At 39.0% G+C, this 23,129-nt stretch overlaps 2 protein-coding genes across 2 annotated transcripts; both read right to left on the reverse strand.

Moving 5' to 3' along the window:
- Positions 1-3,740: 3,740 nt before the first annotated feature.
- On the reverse strand, positions 3,741-4,682 carry LOC136175221 (olfactory receptor 5AL1-like). Its single transcript, XM_065945547.1, has one exon. The coding sequence runs from the start codon at positions 4,680-4,682 to the stop codon at positions 3,741-3,743; it is 942 nt and encodes a 313-aa protein (XP_065801619.1).
- An 11,643-nt stretch (positions 4,683-16,325) lies between these two features.
- Positions 16,326-17,267, reverse strand: LOC136175224 (olfactory receptor 5AL1-like). Its single transcript, XM_065945550.1, has one exon. The coding sequence runs from the start codon at positions 17,265-17,267 to the stop codon at positions 16,326-16,328; it is 942 nt and encodes a 313-aa protein (XP_065801622.1).
- Between the last annotated feature and the right edge of the window lie 5,862 nt (positions 17,268-23,129).

A 23,129-nucleotide genomic window follows, 5' to 3' on the forward strand; every position in this document is an offset into this window, starting at 1 on the left:
CACACAGAAGATTCAACTGGTTTTATCTCTGTTTTAACTTTAAAAAGTTTGGAACTAAATAAATTAATGTTTTATTAATGCAATCCTTGCTAAATGCAACAAAAATAGCTTAAAGTTTGTTTCAAGAAAATATATGCTTATTTTAATAGCAGGAATGGAAGAATCAAAAAAATTCAGTTTCAAATATGCTCACAAAACAAAGAAAAACTAAATTTAAAATGACAATTCAAAAATAAGTTTAAAATGGTCAATTTAGGTAAGTGAGTGAGTGAGTGACAGTTGCTCAGTTGTGTCCAACTCTTTAAGACCCCACGGACTGTAGCCTGCCAGACTCTTCTGTCCATGGAATTCTCCAGGCAAGCATACTTGAGTGGGTTGTCATTGCTACCCAACTGTAGTTTTGATTTGCATTTCACTAGCAATTAGTGATATTGAGCATATGTTTTTTTTTTTTTTAACTATCTATATGTCTTCTTTGGAGAAATGTCTGTCCATCTTCAAAATATCTACAGGCAGTGCATGCTAGAGAGGGTGTGGAGAAGAAAGAGCCCGCCTATGCTGCCGGTGGGGATGTGAGCTGGTATAAGCTCTGTGGGGAACAGCATGCAAGTTCCTTAAAGTAAATAAAACTGCAGCTGCCGGGTGTGTGCCTAGTTGCTCATTCACGTCCGATTCTTTGCAAACCTGTGGACCGTGACCCACCCGGCTCCTCTGTCCGTGGGGATTCTCCAGGCAAGCATACTGGGGTGGGTCGCCATGCCCTCCTTCCAGTGATCTTCCCCACCCAGGGATCGAAACCAGGTCTCCTGGGCAACTTTACCAGCTGAGTTACTGGGGAAGCCCACCTGGACATATATCTGAAGAAAAGTGTAGATTCTAAGAATACATGCACCCCAGTGTGCACTGCAGCACGATTTGCAATAGCCTGGACACGGAAGCAACTTAAATGTCCATCAGCAGAGGAAGGGATAAAGAAGGTGCGGTACATATGCACAATGGAATATTACTCAGCCTTGAAAAAGAATGAAGCCATGCTATTAACAGCAACAGGGATGGACCTGGAGACTGTCAACGTGAGTGAAGTAACTCAGAAAGAGAAAGACAGATGTATCATAGCCCTTATGTGGAATCTACGAAAATGGTACAGATGAACTTGTTTGCAAAACAGAAACGGAATTACAGAAATAGGAAAGAAACATGATTGCCAAGGGAGGAAAGACACATGCGTGCGTTGGGAGGTGGGACTGACCTACACACAGTCCTGTGTGTAAAACAGATACCTGGGGGAACCTGCTATAGGGCACAGGGGCCCCTCCTCAGTGCTCTGTGGCCCCCAAATGGGAAGTGAATCGGAAAGAGAGGGAGTACATGTGTATATATATATGTGTGTGTGTAACTAATTCACTTTGCTGTATGGCAGGAAACTAATGCAATATTACAAAGCAACTATAATAAAAGCAATTGTGATGAGATTTAGGGGCAGTGGGAGGCAGGATGGGCTTCCCAGTTTGTGCTGGTGGTAAACAACCTGCCTGCCAATGCAGGAGAAGCCTGGGCCCCTCTTCCATCCCTGGGTCAGGAAGATCCCCTGGAGGAGGGCATGGCACCCCACTCCAGTATTCTTGCCTGGAGAATCCCATGGACAGAGGAGCCTGGCAGGCTACAGTCCACGGGGTCACAAAGACATGACTGAATTGACAGCATGCACGCATGAGTGGGAGGTAGAATGGCCTTAGAAAGCTCAGTGGTTGTGGGCGCTGCACAGCATCCCAGTGGTGTGGGCAACGCACTTTCAGAGAATAGTTATGCCAAATGCTCAACATGAAGCTGTTTGCACTTCTGAGATATGAAATTTCTTTGTCTTAAAGAGTTCGTATTGTTGATTCCATTTATATAAAACTGTGCGAATTAAGCAGTTAGACATGACTGAAGCAACTTAGCATGCAGCATGCATGTAAGAGTCGCAAAGCAATCCATAGTGACAGGAATCAGATTGGTGGCTGCCCAGGGTCAGTGCAGGAGGAACCTCGGGGGAAGGGAGAAACTTGCTCAGCATTTTCACTGTGGTGATGTTTCAAAACTTATCAAATTGAGCACTTCAAATATGCACAGTTTAAACAAGTAATTTATATCAATTTGAAACAAAAATGAAAAGGAATGAAATTGTTTTAATGATGACAATACAATAACTAGTTAGCTTTTATATTTTCATTTTGTTGATTTTAAAATAAAGCAAATCACTTGCCAACGCTTTCTAAAAGGGCTATGCATGCAGTAGCAATGCTGAAAATTATGTTACTAATTAGGTGTAATAGCGCTCATGAAGCGCTTGGCATGTACTACTAACTATATAAGCCTGTTATAGTCATAATCTTATTTAATCTTCGCAATCAGTCCAGGACAAAGGAACTATTACTATTGTAGATGAAGAAAACAAGAAAAATAGATGTGAAATATAATAATTTACCCAAGATAACAGCTATTATTTGGAAAAACTAAAATTGTTAGCCAAACTGTGTGAAGAAAGAGTCCGTGTTCTTAATCACAACTGATACAGAACAAGCAAGGAGTTATATGGCAGGAAAGAGCTCCAGTGGACTAAACTGACACAGTGTCAGGATCGGTGTCACCAAGGGCTCAATGTCAAGGTGGCTCTGATGGTGCTACTCTTTGAGCTGAATGAAAGAAGAGGAGTGTTAGGAAGACTATTCAGAGTGTTGGGAAAAAAAAAATCTTGCTATTAAAATTTGCCTTAAGCAACCTAGATGCCCATCAACAGACAAATGGATAAGGAAGCTGTGGTACATATACACCATAGAATATTACTCAGCCATTGAAAAGAATTCATTTGAATCAGTTCTAATGAGGTGGATGAAACTGGAGGCCATTATACAGAGTGAAGTAAGCCAGAAAGATAAAGACTAATAGAGTATACTAATGCATATATATGGAATTTAGAAAGATGGTAATGATAACACTATATGCAAAACAGAAAAAGAGAAACAGATGTACAGAACAGACTTTAGGACTCTGTAGGGGAAGGCGAGGGTGAGATGTTCTGAGAGAATAGCACTGAAACAAGTATACTATCAAGTGTAAAACAGATCACCAGCCCAGGTTGGATACATGAGACAAGTGCTCAGGGCTGGTGCACTGGGAAGACCCAGAGGGATGGGATGGAGAGGGAGGCGGGAGGGGGGATCGGGATGGGGAACACATGTAAATCCATGGCTGATTCATGTCAATGTATGGCAAAAACCACTACAATATTGTACAGTAATTAGCCTCCAACTAATAAAAATAAATGGAAAAAATAAATAAATAAACTTTGCCTTATTTTCCAGATTATCTATGCAGCAAACTTGAAATATAAGATAGCAAATTTTGGTCTATCTTAGTATGACCCATATGACACAGATCAGACAAAATCACTATGCCCGGTGTTCCATTTCTTTAATTATAAAGATGTCTTTTCAAACAGGTTAAGATATCTCTATCTCTGTTTCTCTCTCTCTCTTTCCTTGTTTGTCTGTCTCCTTCTCCTTTTACAATTTAACACCTCAAAATTTAAAAAATGCCTTTCACGTGTAAATCACAAAGAATGACAGAGTGGGTAAGACATATTGAGTAAATATGAACAGTGGAAGTGAGGGATTTGGCTCTATCATTTATCAGCATTTTGACTCTAGATAAGCCACAACTCCAAGTCCTCTGATTCCTCCCTGTCCTTGATTTTTCAGTTATTTGATAGCCAAATGCAACTTTTCTATAATTCTCTTCAGTGCATTCTTTACTTCCTGATTCCTCAAACTATAGATCAATGGGTTTAACATGGGAATCACCACCACATAGAACACCGAAGCAAATTTATCTGTGTTCAGAGAATGACTTGAATTGGGCAGGAGGTACATAAAAATGATTGTTGCGTAAAATATGGTGATGGAGGTGAGATGGGAAACACAAGTAGAAAAGGCTTTTTGCCTTCCTTCAGCAGAACGGATCCTCAGAATGGCAAAGAGGATGAAGATATAAGAAATGACCACGATCAGTAGAGAGCAGAGCGTGTTGAACCCAGCAATGATTAACAGCATCAGCTCTTTGACTTGAGTGTCAGAGCAAGCCAGCGCGACCAAGGGAACATCATCACAATAGAAGTGGGTGACCCTATTGGAGCCACAGAAAGACAAGAGGAATGTTGCAACTGTCTGTGCAAGACCCACAACGAATCCATAAACATATGTGCTAGCAATGATCCGACTGCAGAGCTTTTTAGGCATGAGGCTGGCATAGAGTAAAGGGTTGCAGATGGCAACACACCTATCATAGGCCATGATTGAAAGCAAATACTGTTCGCAAACTAAAAACGTGATGAAACAGCACACCTGAATGGCACATGCATAAAATGTTATACTTTTAACTTCACACAGAAAATTCACCAAGGTGTTTGGGGTGACAGATGAAGTAAAAGAAAAATCAATAAAAGCCAGATGGCTGAGAAAAAAATACATGGGTGTGTGAAGCTGTGGGCTGATTTGAATTAGCACAATCAAACCAAGATTACCCAGGACACTAGCTAAATAGATCACTAGAAATACACCAAAGAGAGTGGCTTGAAGTTCTGTATTGTGTGTGAGTCCCAAGAGGATAAACGCAGCCACTGCCGAATAATTGCCTTTTGCCATGGTAGAGAAATAATTTTTTTTTTCTAACAATAAAACCCCCTAGAGCACACAGTCGGAGTCTTCTTGTCTCTCTTAGAAATAATCAAGCAGATGTTTGGAACTGATTCTGATCCACCCTGATCTTGTGTTGGACACATTCAAAGGTGACTCTCCATGCAAATTCTGGTTTCAGAATGAAGTGATTTGTTCTCTGCAGAATTTCCAAAGTATGAAATTCTGTGGGGTTTGGAAAGATAGAAAGATGGCATTTTATTTAAAATCTAACATAATTGAATAATTTCTTATCTATTTTTAATAAAAGAAAATAAAGGCAGAGCTATTTGAGCACAAATTTTTTTTAATTATTGAAATACTTTAAACAAATATGCTGATTCTTTGAAAATTGTTAATTAACAGAAAACAATAAATTAAAAAAATAATTTCAGAAGGGGTAGTATGAAAGGTAATTTTAAATTCTGACCATCTCTATATCAACTGTTCAGGATAATTTTTATTTTATTTTGTTCTCTTACTATGACTTCTAGTTTTCTTTCAATTACTATGTAATATTTGGGAATTAAAGGGAGAAAAACCCTTAGAAACATAGATAGTCTTGCTCTTTCTGAAATATGCATGGGATGATTAAAAATACATTAAAATAATTCATAAAACATATTTATCAAGTGTCTCCTAATATCTAAATGCAAAACAGGAGAAGAAAAAAATCAAGAAAATTTTGTAGAACTAAAAACCGGTTTCTGGCTTGTTAAAAGAAACAGTTTGATTTTTTTAATTTTTCTACTACTTTATCTCAGATCATCTTTCCATCAACCCTATCAGCTGGTGATAAGCTATCGTCTTCATTTTCAGATATGGAAACTGAAAGTGAGAGCTTAAACCATCTTCCTGTTTCATGATTAGTGTGAGGTGAAGCAAAATAGCTCATGAACTAGTGCTGAACCCCCTGACCTCAATTCATAGTTTATAGAAATGAGCTCTTTTCATAGAGGCAAGAATTTCCCCATTAGTCAGAACATTTGGAAAGGCGATCTCTAAGTCTGTCCACCTTAAGTGCTATAAGAAGTGCCTTTCATGCTGTATGTGCGAAGTGAGTAAATTTTAGCTCTTAAAATGGGCTTCCCACGCCGCAGCGCAGGAGCAAAGAATCCTCCTGCCAATGCAGGGGATGTGGGAGACAGGGTTGGATCCGTGGGTCGGAAGATCCCCTGGAGGAGGAAATGGCACCCCACTCCAGTGTCTTACCTGGAACGCCCCATGGACAGAGGAGCCTGGCTGGCTAAAGTCCATGAGTCAGACACGACTGGGCACACACACATGGTTTTTCATTTCATTAGTATTAACAGTATTCAGATTTAGGCTTATTCTCAAAAGAAGTGACTCTGCAATCCCATCATACCAATGACTGTAGGTTATTCTTTTTGTAATATTTTAAGGTGAGGTCTTTTTCCATTGCCTCATTGACTTGTGCTCTCAGATCATTACCTTTCCTGGCTCTTAATTTTTCTGGTACTTGTATTTCTCTGATGTGTTGGCGTCTGTAACTCTTGCTCTGACGTTACCAAACTCACCAATATCTTCAGTCATTTTAGTTTCCTCTCTTTAAACTGAAACTTGGGTCATCCTTGAAAATGTATTTCTCTCCAGGTTTCCAAAGGCTGTTCCATTTGAAACTTTCCACATATGTCAAATCTGACAACCTCTAAGCATCAGGGAAGTTTTTTGCCACGTCTTGCATTCAGGTACACCTCCCTGATGCTTAGAGGCTTATCCCCATATTCACTGTCAACACGTATGCATCCAGATCACGCCCTCTTATTGAAGGCTCTGGTATTGATGCCATCGTGTTTATCTTCCACAAATTTGCCATCAATGTCATGAGCACCACTTATGTCATACCTTGGCTTCTTAGATCCTTGATCTTGGAATCAGCGACTCCACTGCTATTCCACTTGAGCATCCTACTCCCGTGATTCCATTTTGAAGCTTACTTTATGTGACCATTGATAATAGTAGCTATCCAAAATCAAAAACTTATCTTATGACCACAACTTTCTGAACTTTCCTTTCACATCAGTTATGACACTACAACTTTGTATGTATTCACTCAATCACTTTAACCCTAAGTATCCTTTATCTGCTGTCAGTTTCTTTATTCAATGCTCACCCTAAACAGCTTAGACTCTGTGATCAATTGCCACAATGACTATTCACAACATACACATTTCTCTTTCTAACATATAAAATTATATTTTGGTTCCCAAGCTGTTTTGTTCATCCCATATGTTCATCCTCTACTAATTTATTTGATCTTCCCATCAGTTTAAAAACAAGATACATGCTGAAATCATTACTAATGACCTGCGACTTCTTTTCCTTGTCCTCTATCCATCAACCTCTCTCCTCTTCATTCTTTCAGTACTAAACATCCTGGAAAGTCATTTGCTTCATCTTTAGCATTTATGTATCATCTTGTATTCTGAAATTGTTCTCACCATAATTGTAATACAATTACTAATTCCAAGTTCACCAACAATCTCCTTCTTCCCTTAGGCAATGGAGATTTCTTTTATGTCGTCTCTGTAGCCCCAGATATCATTGACATTAGTTTTCATGAAAACCATTGTTTTGTTTTGGTTTGGTTTGGTTTGCAAATCATAAGAATCCCATCATTCTGTCCACTTTTGCTCCATTCCCTGTGTTTATGTTTTAATTAAAGCATTACTTTACATTTCGTTCCTAAGCCATCTTGTGTCATTTTTTGCACACTCTTGTGGAGCTCTCATCAAATGTTCTGGGGATGGTTGTCACTTTTGTGTCGCAAAATTCTAAATTTCTAGGCCAGATTTTGCCTCTGATCTCCAGGTATATATTCAAGAGATTCCCAGACAACTTCATTTAGGTATTCCCAAAGTACCTAAATATAGCATGCTCAAAAGAGAATTCAGCAATTCAAAATCCATCCTATATTTTTCATCTGCTTTGAAGCATGCATTTTCTAACTCAGTGAGTGTTGTCATCTTCCAGCCAGTTATTCAGGCACAAAGCCAAGAAAATATATTTCAATTTCATATATCTTTCTAAACTCCACTAATAAAAATTAGATACTGAACACACTAATTATTTAACGTATTTTTTTTTCAAACCTGTTTACTTGTAATTTAGGCCTCTATCATGACTTACCGTATTATTGTCCAAACATTTATCTTATCCATCCTTTCTCTGTTCACTGTGACTAGAGTGTACTTTCTAACATGCAAATCATAGCTTACTATTTCCTATTGACATAGGATAGAGTACAAAATGTTGGCTAACTTAACCTTTGATAAGGAATCCCTTCTTTTCACACTGGTCTCACTTCTGTGACATTTTTCACATAATTCCCAGGCTTCAGGCATCATGATACTATCAGTTTCTCAGATGTGACCACGAATTTTGTACATAGTTGAAGCAGACACTCTTCCTTCTGTCTTTACAATCTAGTTGGCTTTATCTTTTTGTGTATCCATCAGATCTCAGGTGAGATTTCACTTCTTGCTAGAGGTGTTTCATTACTTCTCAAGGGTTACGTCTAACAATTCATTCACCTGTTAAATACTTTGTAAAATAATCTAAATTTCAAATTTTTGAAAAAACAGATGGTTATTTTTCCATCTCCCCCAAACCTTGTAGGAGCTAGCACTGTTTAGAAACTCCAAATATACTAGTAGAATAATGGAACAAATAAATACAAGTTTTGTGTTACCCTAAACCCTTTTCTACTTCTTCCGTTACCTTGATGTTCCCTCACTGCCTGCTGCCTTTGAGCAACTCACAATGAAACCAAAAAGGCGTCCAATGTACCTTGTGGCAAACTCTGTCAATGCCAACAAAATTTAGGATCATTTAACTGTAGTGAGTGTATTTTGTATATTTGTTGGTCCCTCCGGAATGTGTTCCCTGTGTTGCATAGTTTTAAGCAATTTCTGAGCAAAACAATGTAATGATGTCTCACAAGCATAGACAATCATCATGGTTAATCTTTTGGGACTCAGTTTGCTTGACAGACAGGGACTGATGACTTGAAATTTCTGATCATTATGCTGAATCTAAGTAAAATAAAACATTAATAATTACCAGCAAAGATTATTTTAACATGTGGGAAAATAACTCAGAAATGTTTAGCTGCTTTTATTTACTTTTTATACTTTAGTATGAGCTTTATTGGGGTTTGCAGGGGCACTAGTGGTAAAGAACTCTCCTGCTGATGCAGGAGACATAAAAGACAGGCGTTCAAACCCTAGTTTTGGAAGATACCCTGTAGGAAGACATGGTAACCCACTTCAGTATTCTAGCCTGGAAAATCCCTTGGACAGAGGAGCCTGGTGGGCTACAGTCCACAGGGTTGCAAAGAGTCAGACACAGTTGAAGTGACTTAGCACGCACACATGCATATGAGCCCTATTAAATTTTTAATTTGATAAGAAGTCAGTGCACATTAAAGCAATGAGTTAACTGTGCTGTTGGAGTTTGCAAGGCTAACAAGTAATAGTTTATACTGCACCAAAGATCCAGCCTTACATCTCCAACCCACTCAATTGTCTGTTGGGTTGTAAAGAAATAATAATTAAGCCATGAGTTTAGAAGCTTGGAAGTACACTTAATTCAGTCTCAGAAAATTGTTGTTTGAACATTCTGTTCAAAGAAGAAAATAATTTAAAACTAACTTTATTTTTTCCTGAAGTCTAATGGAAAGCACTTAAAGGCATGCAAATCAGAGAGAAATGAGCACTTCTTTTCTTCAAACTCTCTAACAAATTCTCCTCATTCCACACATGTATAGAGTGATAAATAGAAATACATACAAGACATACAAGATAGAAAATTCATAGACAATGCTTATTACAAAGAAAGAAAGAACAATTATTATTAAATGTGGATATTTTATCCTAGGAAGTTGTTATGATTTTTATAACACCATTTTCTCTAGTAGAATAAAAGCATAAATGACAAAGAACCTTAAACATAAATTGTACAGAAGTCATCATATTTGTTTGCATTTTATTTCTAACCAATCTGTAATGATTTAACTCTGTGGTTTTTCTTAGAGGCTTGATAGAAATTCAAGAAAGTTGAAAGGAGATCTGTCAGCATGAACAAGGCTATGAGTGTCTAAAATATACTCCTCAATTATTTTAGGAAAATATTTTAAACATTTTCTTTCTGTCAAAATCATAAAGTTTATCTTCCAGATTTCTTATTAGAGTTAATTTCACTGCAAAATTTTTTGCAATCCATTCTATGATCACTATTGCTTCATCTAATTACTTTTTTGAAGAAAACCCTTCAAAGTTTTAGAGTCTTGAAGCAAAAATGATTTATTATCTCTCATAATCCGGTGGGCTAAGGAAAATCTCTCTCCACATTGTGGTGTCAGCTGGGCAGTAGGCTGGCTGTGTGGTCCTAGAAGACTCAGTCACATGGCTGATATTATATTTGATGAAGCAGGCAGTCGGATGTGGTCCATGTGATGAGTGTCTGGCTTGGGCTTCCAATGAAAACATGGTGGTTGAGTTCAAACATTTAAAATTTCTCTGGAAAAAGGTTCTAGCCTTAGAAGTTGTACACTTTTAAGCGTTCTATTGAATAAAGCAGGTCACAGGGACAATAGCTCTGAACTACATGCTGGATATTTCAAAGGACTGCCAGATTTGATTTAATCTCAGAAAGAGTAGCTTCTGCAAGTAATCCAAAGATATTGGAAATATCTGTGTTGGAAAAGAATGATGTTTGAGTCTCTGGAAAACTGAAATCAGCATTACTGCACAGACCATGGAGAAAAGCCAGTTCTTTGATGAAGAAATAAAATGGTTTTCTGCGTTCTAGTGCACCCTAGTAGAAACAGTGCCAGATGATGAGACAGCAAGTAAACCTTTAGCATCTGCTGCTTATTCTGTGCTGGACATTACAGGATCCACCAACTCAAATTTCAGTCCAACCCAATAACAATCCATCAAATGGAAATCATTCGCTTACAACCTGGTTAAGTTAGGTTGAGATGTTAGTAACAAATTATATGAACAAGGGATGCAGATTTTATATTGCCTGTCTCTGCTGCACAGACTCCCACACAGTCCATGCTACAGTTTAATAAGCTAAGAGTTCCAAATTAGGGGGTCCCAAATAGTATTTGGAGCTTCAGTTCAGTTCAGTCGCTCAGTTGTGTCCGACGCTTTGAGACCCCATGAATTGCAGCACACCAGGCCTCCATGTCCATCACCAACTCCCAGAGTTTACACAAACTCATGTCCATCGAGTTGGTGATGCCATCCAACCACCTCTTCCTCTGTTGTCCCCCTTCTCCTCCTGCCTCCAATCCTTTCCAGCATCAGGGTCTTTTCCAAAGAGTCAACTCTTCGCATGAGGTGGTCAAAGTATTGGAGTTTCAGCTTCAGCATCAGTCCTTTCAATGAACACCCAGGACTGATCTCCTTTACAATGGACTGGTTGGATCTCCTTGCAGTCCAAGGGACTCTCAAGAGTCTTCTCCAACGCCACAATTCAAAAGCATCAGTTTTTCAGCACTCAGCTTTCTTCACAGCCCAACTCTTACATCCATACATGACCACTGGAAAAACCATAGCCTTGACTAGATGGACTATGTTGGCAAAGTAATGTCTCTGCTTTTTAATATACTGTCTAGGTTGGTCATAACTTTCCTTCCAAGGAGTAAGTGTCTTTTAATTTCATGGCTGCAATCACCATCTGCAGTGATTTTGGAGCCCAGAAAATAAAGTCTGACACTGTTTCCACTGTCTCCCCATCTATTTGCCATGAAGTGATGGGACTGGATGCCATGATCTTAGTTTTCTGAATGCTGAGCTTTAAGCCAACTTTTTCACTCTCCTCTTTCACTTTCATCAAGAGGCTTTTTAGTTCCTCTTCACTCTCTGCCATAAGGGTGGTGTCATCTGCATATCTGAGGTTATTGATATTTCTCCTGGCAATCTTGATTCCAGCTTGTGCTTCTTCCAGCCCAGCATTTCTCATGATGTACTCTGCATATAAGTTAAATAAGCATGGTGACAATATACAGCCTTGAAGTACTCCTTTTCCTATTTGGAACCAGTCTGTTGTTCAATGTCCAGTTCTAACTGTTGCTTCCTGACCTGTATACAGGTTTCTCAAGAGGCAGGTCAGGTGGTCTGGTATTCCCATCTCTTTCAGAATTTTCCACAGTTTATTGTGATCCACACAGTCAAAGGCATTGGCATAGTTAATAAAGCAGAAATAGATGTTTCTCTGGAACTCTCTTGCTTTTTTGATGATCCAGTGGATGCTGGCAATTTGAAATCTGGTTCCTCTGCCTTTTCTAAAACCAGCTTGAACATCTGGAAGTTCACAGTCCACATATTGCTGAAGCCTGCCTTGGAGAATTTTTAGCATTTCTTTATTAGTGTGTGAGATGAGTGTAATTGTGTGGGAGTTTGAGCATTCTTCAGAATTGCCTTTCTTTGGGATTGGAATGAAGACTGATCTTTTCCAGTCCTGTGGCCACTGGTGAGTTTTCCAAATTTGCTGGTACATCGAGTGCAGCACTTTCACAGCATCATCTTTCAGGATTTGAAACTGGAAATTGGAGCTTAAGAGGGTTCAAAGAAAGAGGTTCCAAATAAGATTGGAGTGGCAAGAGTGTTAACGAATCTGCCTGCCAATGCAGGAGTTGCAAGAGATGGGGGTTCAGTTCCTAGGTCGGGAAGATTTCTTGGAGTAGGAAATGATAACCCATTGGAAAATTCCATGACAGAGGAGACTGGTGGGCTACAGTCCACGGAGTCACAGAGTCTGACATGACTGAGCATACACGCACAAATAAGATTTGAGCCAAGTGCAAAGAAGGCTTTTACACCATGTAGGAAATAGAGGTGGTCCTGACTGATAGCGGTGAAAGCCATTTATCTCAGAAGAACATGGTCTTCTATTTCAAATGGGGAGACTGGCCTGAAGATCATGGCCACTTTCTGATCCATAGACGGGGACAAATAGTGCTGGACCCTTGTTTATGGGACTGAGGATATCAAGTGTCCAAGAGCATGGCACTTTGAAGAAGAGGACTTTAGATGAACTTGTGAAAGAGGCACGAAGCATGCTGATTTTTTTTTAACTGCCAAGGAGTCACTGGGCTCCCCAGGTGTCTCAGTGGTAAAGAATCTGCTTGCTAAGCAGGAGACAAGAGTTTGATCCTTGGATCAGGAAGACCCCCTAGAGAAGGAAATGGCAACTCACTCCAGTATTGTTGCCTGAGAAATTCCACGGACAGAGGAGCCTGGTGGGCTACAGTCTGTGGGGCCACAAAGAATAGAACATGGCTTAGTGACTAAACAGCAAGGAGTGACTACTGCAGAAGAGGTCTGCACTGATGAGGATTGGAAAACCCATCACAGGCATACTCGCCACCTTCCCTTCTCCCTCACAGCCCCAGGACACCCTGGACAGCATAGTCACAGTGTCAGGAATGAAGACCATGAGTTACCAAAAACATGGCTCCTTCCTACTGCTGCGAATGTTGAGTGCCCAATCTGTCAGAGGCAGAGACCTATGCCAAGTCCTGAGTGTGGCGCCCCTCTTTTGAGAGGGTGTGCCTCTGATTTTTCATAAAAATCAGAAGCACACAATACAACTGTTATATCAGATCCCTTCAATGTTGGATGGGACAGCAGTTTGTCCTCACTGAAATCAATAGATTGAAAAGGAATTTTTCTTCCCAAGGCCCATTATCCTAGGATGTGTCATCTTTCAATAGTTTACAGGGCATTTTGTTCTGGAAAAATAAGCCATACAATATTCCCTCAGAAGAAATACACTCACTCTAAAGTAATGAAAGCTTGACATGGCCATGGCATATAATGAATGGTCTTAACCGTTTATCTCTTGTCAAGACTCGGTTGGCTTGATTGGACTTATGAATGGCAACCTGACAACACAGGCAAGTCACCAGCTCAGAAAATGATTTGGCTGCATTGGTGCACCGTCCTCCATGATACACTGTAGGTAATGAACCAATGAGAACACAAGTTATAGTGTCCCTAAGAGCATGGGATCATGGGTCTGGAAATAAAGACATGATAGTAGAATTGATCCTTCTCATCATTACGTCCTGTGACCGATTTTCTGATTTTATGTCTCCTATTCCTATAATATAGGGCTCTCTGGATTGCAGGATGAGGATCCCAGACGGCAAATATTTGCACTAGCAGCTCAATTAGTGTTTTAAGAAATTGGAATCTGTGACTATTTCACACCAACAGACTGGGAGACAAGAAGGACTCAGTCTACAAGTTAGTAATCAACTCGGATTTACTTAAGCAATTAGGGGCACCCATGCACAATGGAGTCAGGAAAAATATATATGAAACACAGAAATTCATATGACATATTTAGAACTTCTGTGTCTAGTGATAATGTCACTGCCAGTGGGAAACTGCACAAACTATTAATATAAATTAACAAAGATTGGGCAATTAATTTCTAAGTAATTATGCAACAAAAAATTTATGTCACTGCACCCAAATGTAATCAGTGGAGCTAAAGTGCAGGCTGAATATAGAAGGGGCATTGCTTAAATGATCGTGTTAAAATGTTCAACCAGCAGAGTTTGGCTGTTTCATACAAAAATAAACACATTTTTTTTTTTTACCATACAAATCAGCAATTTATCCAAAGGATTTGAAAATATGTATCTACACAAAAATATGCATGAAGAAATTTATGGCTAATTTATTCATAATTGTTAAAATTTTGAAACAACCAAGATGTCTTTCAGTAGGTGAATGAATAAATAAACAGTGGTATATCCAGACAAAGGAATGTTATTCAAAATTTAAAAGAAATGAGCTCTTAGCTATGAAAAGACACAGGGGAACCTTAAATGCATATTACTAAGTAAAAAAAGACAACCAGAAAAGGCTATGTACTATATAATTACAAGTCTATGACATTCTGGAAAAGGCAAAATATCGGAGATGATCAGAAAAATCCATGTTTGCAATGGGTGAGGGCAGTGGAGACAAGATGAATAGACAGAGCAGAGAGGATACTTAGGGCAATGAAAATACTCTGTGCAGTAGTACAATGATGGATTAAATCATTACACATTTGACCAGAATCATAGAATGCACAATACATAAAGTAAAATCTAAGGTAAATTATGGACATTGTGCTATTAAGATATACCAATGAAGATTCCTCTATTGTAACAAGTGCACATTTTGGTGAGTGGTGTTGATAACTGGGAAGTTATACATCTGTGACAGGAAGGCGTATAAGACAAAGCTCTGCATCTCCCTCTCAATTTTGTTGTAAACATAAAACTTCTCTAAATAATAAAGCCTTGCAAAAAATGCCCAACCATATAAATGCAACACAGCAAAGATAATAATAAGTTCATTTTATGGACATTTTAAAACCAACACCTTTCACCAAGCAACATATTATGTTTAACTTTGGTTCAACATGGAGGAAAAAATTTACATGGTGTTTATAGTATTTGTATAGCTCATGTCTCTCAAGATAGCCTAAAATCTTCAATATTAGATAGAAATGAGACAAAATTATGGTTTTAAAGTGCTTTATTTTTCATCTCTATTGACAAAGCATTTTATGTTCAAAGAGAATGGATAGTTTCTATCTCTTTTTTTGAATTCGACCATTAAAATATTTATGAGATATCTACTATGTGTAAGTCAAAATAGGGAAATATCTGTTTTCAAGGAGGAAATAAGAATCAGAAAACTGAATTACAAAGGACAAAAGCTCCCCTGACCATTGATACTGAATCATTGTACAAGCCTTGATTTAAATTGTCCTAAATCTATACTGTGATGGCAAAAAGTGAAGAACTAAAGAGCCTCTTGGTGAAAGTGAAAGATGAGAGTGAAAAAGTTGGCTTAAAGCTCAACATTCAGAAAACCAAGATCATGGCATCTGGTCCCATCACTTCATGGCAAATAGATGGGGAACAGTAGAAATAGTGACTGACTTTATTTGGGCTATAAAATCATTACAGATGGTGATTGCAGCCATGAAATTAAAAGACGCTTACTCCTTGGAAGGAAAGTTATGACCAACCTAGACAGCATATTAAAATGCAGAGACACTTTGTCAACAAAGGTCCGTCTGGTCAAGGCTATGGTTTTTCCAGTGGTCATGTGTGGATGTGAGAGTTGGATTATAAAGAAAGCTGAGAACAGAAGAACTGATGCTTTTGAACTGTGGTGTTGCAGAAAACTCTTGAGAGTCCCTTGGACTGCAAGGAGATCCAACCAGTCCATCCTAAAGGAGACCAGTCCTGGGTGTTCATTGGAAGGACTGATGCTGAAGCTGAAACTCCAATACTCTGGCCACCTCATGCGGAGAGCTGACACATTTGAAAAGACCCTGATGCTGGGAGGGGTTGGGGGCAGGAGGAGAAGGGGATGACAGAGGATGAGATGGCTGGATGGTATCACCGACTCAATGGACATGAGTTTTGGTGAACTCCAGGAGTTGGTGATGAACAGGGAGGCCTGGCGTGCTGAGATTCATGGGGTCACAAAGAGTTGGACACGACTGAGTGACTGAACTGAACTGTAATCTATACCCAGCATATATTTAGGAACAACACAGTTCTTATTTTTTATTCAAATACATCTTTTCAATAATTATTCTCAAAGCATTTTTTACCTCCCGATTCCTCAAACTGTAGATCAATGGATTTAGCATAGGAATCACCACAGTATAGAAAACTGAGGCAAATTTGTCTTTATCTAGTGAGTGGCTTGACTTGGGTTGCAGGTACATAAAAGTGAGGGTCCCATAATACATAGTAATAGAAAACAGGTGAGAGGCGCAGGTAGAAAAGGCTTTCTGTCTCCCTACAGCAGAATGCATCCTTACGATGGCAAAGATGATGAACACATAGGATATGAGGACAATGATAAGGGAACAGAAGACGTTGAAGCCTGCAATGGCTAATAACATCAGCTCTTTGACTCGCGTGTCAGAGCAGGCCAGGGCGATCAAGGGAACATCGTCACAGTAGAACTGGTTGATCACATTAGGGCCACAGAAAGTCATGTGAAATGTAGCCACTGCTTGTATGAATTCCACCAGGAGTCCATAAATATAAGAGCTAGTGACCATTTGGATGCAGAGTTTCCTAGGCATGAGAACTGCATAGAGTAAAGGGTGGCATATGGCCACATACCGATCATAAGCCATGACAGACAGCATTAATAATTCCCAAACTGAAAATGTGATAAAGCCACACACTTGAGTGGCACATGCATAAAGTGATATGCTTTTAATTTTACGAAAAGTGTTTACAAGGGTGTTTGGTGTGATGGTGGAGGAACCATAAAAATCCACAAAAGCCAGATGACAGAGGAAAAAATACATGGGTGTGTGAAGTTGAGGACTCACTTGTATCAGCACAATCAAACTAAGATTACCCAAGGCAGTAATCAAGTAGATCAACAATAAAACACAAAAGAAAATGAACTGAAGCTCTGGGTTATCTGTGAGGCCCAAGAGGATGAACTCAGTAACTGCTGAGTGATTGCTTTCTGCCATGAAATAAACGATTCTACAGTAAATTCCACCGGAGCACACACTCTGAATAATCTTGACTTCGTAAGGAAGTGTGAGAAGGTATCCCTCTCTCTCCAGAATGTTATGCTAAATTCAGTTAAAGTAGAATATTGATAAGGACTCTGAATTATGTGTAGACTTACTTGTGAATTTACTGTAAAAAGCATTTGGTCCAGGTGGAAATTCCACTAAGAAGCTGCAAAAGAAGAAAGAGAGACTTTCAATTAAAATTTTATAATTAAAAAAACACAATAGCATAGCCTGTGCTGTACTTTTCTTTAAAGAAAAAAAAAGCATTCAGGATATAGCAAAGTGACTTTGATAGCAAATACATTAACATAACTTCTTAAGTTGTAAGTTTCTTTTACAGAACTGTCATTTTATCATTTCATAAAAATATTAAAAATTACCAAAATCAAACATGGAAAGTGAAAGTTAAAAATCAAAATACTAACAGTATGTATCTTTTGGGAACCAGTTCAGTATAATATTAAATTTTCTTCATTTTGTTTATATTCATATTCTATTTTTCAATGCATACATAATATTGATATTTAGGAAAATAGCATTGTGAAATTTTCTGGTTATCTTTCGGGAAAATACACACCAGTGAACATTTTTCCAGATTGTAAAATGCTTTTAAATAATTAAGATATATGTTTTTAAGCTCTATCTTGAAGTAGCAAATGGTTCCAAGTGAATAGCATTTGGACAGCATTTAGAAGAACCTCATTTCACAGAAGATTTATACAGACCCAAGGTGGATTCTCAATGCTCAAAAACTGGTACAATTGAATTTGTTCCCATCCTTTCTTAACAGGGCAGAGGATAAGTTAATATGATTTTCCTTTATCACTGTATTGTCTCAGGTTACTTCACATACACCTTATAGATTTTCAAGACAGTAAAAAACATGACAAAATAAACAAAAAGCTCCTCCCATGTTAAATTTGGATTGACATCCCCTTGAAAACTTATCTTGGTTACTCCTTCCTCTTTCTGTTCCCCTCACCTATTTTCACCTATTTTCAACCAAACTTATTGGAACAGGTATCTGTCCCCAATTTCTCAAATATATCTATAACTATTTTCAGTCACTAAGTTGTGTGACCCCATGGACTGCAACATGCCAAGCATCCCTGTCCTTCACTATCTCCCAGAGTTTGCTCAAATTCATGTCTTTGAGTCATTGATGCCATCCAAACATCTCATTCTATCTCACCCTCTTCTCCTCCTGTCCTCAATCTTTCCCAGCATCAGGGTCTTTATCAATGAGGCTGCTTTTCACATCAGGTGGCCAAAGTGTTGAAGCTTCAACTTCAGCCTAAGTCCTTCCAGTGACTATTCAGGGTTGATTTCCTTTAAGATTGACTGGTTTGATCTCCTTGCAGTCTAAGGGACTCTCAAGAGTCTTCTCCAGCTCAACAATTTGAAAGCATAAATACTTCGGCACTCAGCCTTCTTTATGGTCCTACTCTCACATTTATACAAGACTACTGGAAAAATGATAGCTTTGACTATGTGGACCTTTGTCAGCCAAGTGATGTCTCGGTTTTTTAATATGCTGCCTAGATCTGTCATGACTTTTCTTCCAAGAAGCAAGCATCTTTTAATTTCAAGGCTGCAGTCACCATCCACAGTGATTTTGGAGCCCAAGAATCAGTTTCCACTTTTTCCTCTTCTGTTTGCCATGAAGCATTGGAACCAGACGCCATGATCTTGGTTTTTTGAATGTTGAGTGTTAAGCCAGCATCTTCACTCTCCTCTTTCACCCTCCTCAGGAAGCTCTTTAGTTCCTCTTCACTTTCTGCCATTAGAGTGGCTCTTTGTGACCTAACGGATTGTGGTCCTCCAGGTTCATCTGTCCATGGAATTTTCCAGGCAAAGAAAGATACTGGAGTGGCCTGCTATTTCCTACTCCAAGGGATCTTCACAACTCAGATATGTAGCCTGCATCTCTTATGTCTCCTGCATCGACAGGCAGACTATTTTACCTCTAGTGCCACCCTGGAAGCTCCATTTATAACGTATTAAGCTGCAATCCGCCTCTCTTTCCCATTAAAAAACAAAAAAATCCCTGAGCATGTTTATTATCAACTTTCCTATTCTCAAATCCAATGAAACCTGCATTTTGTGGCAGCACTGTAGCACTGAAGTCTATTAAATACAAGTCTGGGCTCTAAAGCAAAGCAGTCTTTTGAATTTATTTGCCCATTTGATTCTCAACCTTGGAGTCTGTTCGTATTACTGTACCTTAGATGGCATGTTCTTCATGTTCTCTCCGAAGCTTCTTCTTCTCATTTTGATACCTTCTTGATCAATTATCCAATCTTATGTGCTCAATAGACATCTATATGCTGATTATGAACAAATATATTAATAAATTGTTTTTCCAACTATCTTTTTTTCTGCTCCACCTTTATACATCCAAATATCTCTCAGAAATTACCATTTAGATATTCACCAAAAGTATTGCACACAGAAAAGAACTTGACATTTTTGCACATGGGACCCAAAACTCAAGGCTTGGAATATATATTTTCTAGTGCAATGAACGGGCTTCCCAGATGGCGTTAGGGGTAAAGAATCTGCCTGCCAATGCAGGAGACATAAGAGATGTGGGGTCGATCCCTGCGTAGGGAAGATCCCCTGGAGGAGGAAATGGCAACCCACTACAGTATTCTTGCCTGGAGAATTCCAAGGACTGAGGAGCCTGGCGGGCTCTATTCCATGGGGTCACAAAGAGTTTCAATGAACACTGCCATTACCCATTTGCTCTCCAAGTCAGAGAGCAATTCTTGTACTATGCTTTCCTGATCCTCATGCCAATGTTCAATTTGCCCCCTTACTACTGATAAAGAATCTGCCTGACAAAGCAAGAGACCCAGTAGATGCGGGTTCAGTGCCTGTGTTGGGAAGATCCCCTGGAGAAGGAAATGGCAGCCCACTCCACTCTCCTTGCCTGGGAAATCCCATGGACAGAGGAGCCGGGTGGGCTACAGGTGGGCTATCCAAGTCAGACATGACTGGGTGACTAAACAACACCACTAACAATTTTATCCCTTACACAATTTTCAAATTTAGTCATATATACTGCTTTATCAGTCCAAGTACAGTGATGCTTTGTTTGTTTATTTATTTATTTTTTTTTGCAAATAAAGCCTAACTTTTAGTCTTGCCTCCAGTTGGTCTTATTTTTCTCTGTTCCTCAATTTTCAGCTTATTTGAAATTTTACAAAAGCTTTATTCTTATTTTCTCCTGATTAAATCCTTCAGTGTCTCCCCATCACCATTTGGATAAATTACAAGTTCTTTCTCACAGCTAACACAACCCTTGAAAACTTCATTTCTGCATCTCAGATCAGGTGCCTCCTGAAGCATTTTTTGTCTAGTTTCTAAATCAGAGGTATTCCAAATTGCAGTATATATTTAAATATGAGACAGAATTTTATACATCCTTTATTCTCTTCCTAGAACACTTTTCCTTTGCCATCATTCATTTTATTTGTCTGATTTTCCTTCTACTTAATTTTCTCTACTCTATTCAATCACTTCCTCTTAGAGGATTTCAAGGCAGTTTAAGTCCTCCTCATATATACATTCTTGCAGCCACTGATTCCTTCATAATACTTACCACACTATATTGAAGACAATTATCAATATGTCTATAACACATCCTAAGCTTCAAGTCCTTTTGGCAAGCAATAATATTTCTATTTTATGTTCAAATTAATCATTACCTCCACTGTACCTAGTATACAGAAGATGGTCAATAATTATCCTTTAATGATTAAGTGGATAAAAGTTATATTTTTGTAAGCCCAAATTCTTTCCCAGTAACAGGGATTGAGCACATTTTTCTACTACCTGATGCTTTTCAATATTCAATATATCATCATTCAATTCATCAACAAACCCCTAAATAGTTCGGTGTACCTGAAAGGAATCTTTGTGAGGCCAGTAACATTTTAAATTACCTGGGTATTTATGAGACAACTTTGTATTTTGTGTATATAGTCCCTCAGGGAAATTTCTTTTTGTACTGTATTCATTTTAATAAACATTGAAAGACAATATAATTATACACACAAGAACACAATTATTTAATGTTTAGTAACTGGGGGAAAAACTGTTTCCTATGAGATGGTAGGTCACTTTTTCAACTATGTTTAGTCAAAGAATCTAGAGTAAGGAAAATTTTAATGATATCCTTTGGGAAAACGATTTGATTAGTTGCTATATCTGCTTTGATTATTTGCTTTGAAGTCTATCGCATTGGCTTTATATTAAAATTATAAATTTATTTAAAATAAATGTTACATCTATGGGTCTTGTATTTTTTTTCTTAATTGGGCCTTGTATTTAGTAGCAGTTTTTGGAAACCATTGTATAAAATTGACTTTCCCAATAAGTAACTTTTATTCCTTCCTTCTGAGATTAATGTTCAAATCAATAGTATGATTGACATTTCAGTTCAGCTGCAAAGATTAAAACAATACTCATTTATTTCTCTTCAGTATCTAGAAGACAAAAACATACAAATCATAGGTCAGTTGACATTTCACAGAAATATAGACCACTCCATTCACAACTTGCTTTAGATGTACAGCCAGATGATTCCACATGTCTAATAAGAAAAGATAATAAGAGTTTTGTTCACATAATTGGGCTTTCTAGGAAGAGAAGCGTGAATTCTCAGTCTGATCTGAAAATATGGCTAGGAGGAGCCAGTAATGGTCATGGGGCTTGAGGTTTTTTATTGTGATGAGTGAGTGGGACTGAGTGAGGATTCCCAGGTGCAGGAAAAGACTTGCAGGGTTTGAATCTTCTGCAAAGGAAGGAGCAGTGGGCTCCTTACTCCAGTTATGGACTAAACAGACACAAAGTGGTGAAGCTGGAAAGCTGTAACTGGTCCAACAGGAAAAGGCAGAGTGAGATACTGCTCTCCACACCTCTTTTTTAAATCAGGCTCCCCATCCTGGGATATCAGAGATGAATTTTATAATCATGTGTTTCAATGCATCCTTTTCTGTCCCAAAGAAGAAAGAATCTTTCTGTGATATAGGGTAAGATTATCTGTGCAATAAAATAAAGGGATCGAGTCAAGGAAGAGTGAGAAACAAAATTCTCTGAGTTGGGAGTTGACTGAGGTTTGGACAAAGGCACCCAAGAGGATGTGTCCTCGGGGCTGCACCAGCCTCTCTGGTGAGCAGGCGCGGCCAGTGGAGACAGCGTCCTGACCAACAAGCCCCTCAGGAGCCTGTGCCAGGAGTCTGGGAGGTGAGCCTGGGCAACATTCTGACCATGTCTCAGCACAGAGTCCGTCAGCTTGTCATCCGAAATCTCCCAGGCCATGCCCAGCACACGCTGGTCCACTAGTGGTCTCCCATGGGAGGAAGGGATGACACCGAGATTGAGGAATGGCAATACTCAGAGCCCACAACCAACAACCATCCCGGACCATGGCCAGCCTCCTGAAGCCGCCCTGTCCGCGGGGTTTCACCCAGGGAGGGTCCACCCATCCTCAAGGTGACGCTGGTGTCCAGGGAGCCTTAGTCAGGAGCTTGTTTTAAATGAAACATTCTAAATCCCTTGGGGAAAAAAAAAAAGCTTGCGACATATTACTTACTGTATTTTTGGTTCCTGGGCTGTTGCCAATGGCCTTGCTGTCTAGCCTGCCACATGGAAACTTGCATACAGAGAGATTTGTGGCCCCACACAGTGGAAGCGAGCAGTGGCTGCTGATAAATTTGTCTTAGACTTTCTCCAACTGGGCTAAGATGAAGTCCTTGCAGTCTAACATATCCTGATGCACTGGATTCATGTCGTGAGGCAACAGGGAAG

This window comes from Muntiacus reevesi, chromosome 9 (genome assembly GCF_963930625.1).
Source record: "Muntiacus reevesi chromosome 9, mMunRee1.1, whole genome shotgun sequence".
NCBI lineage: Eukaryota > Metazoa > Chordata > Mammalia > Artiodactyla > Cervidae > Muntiacus > Muntiacus reevesi.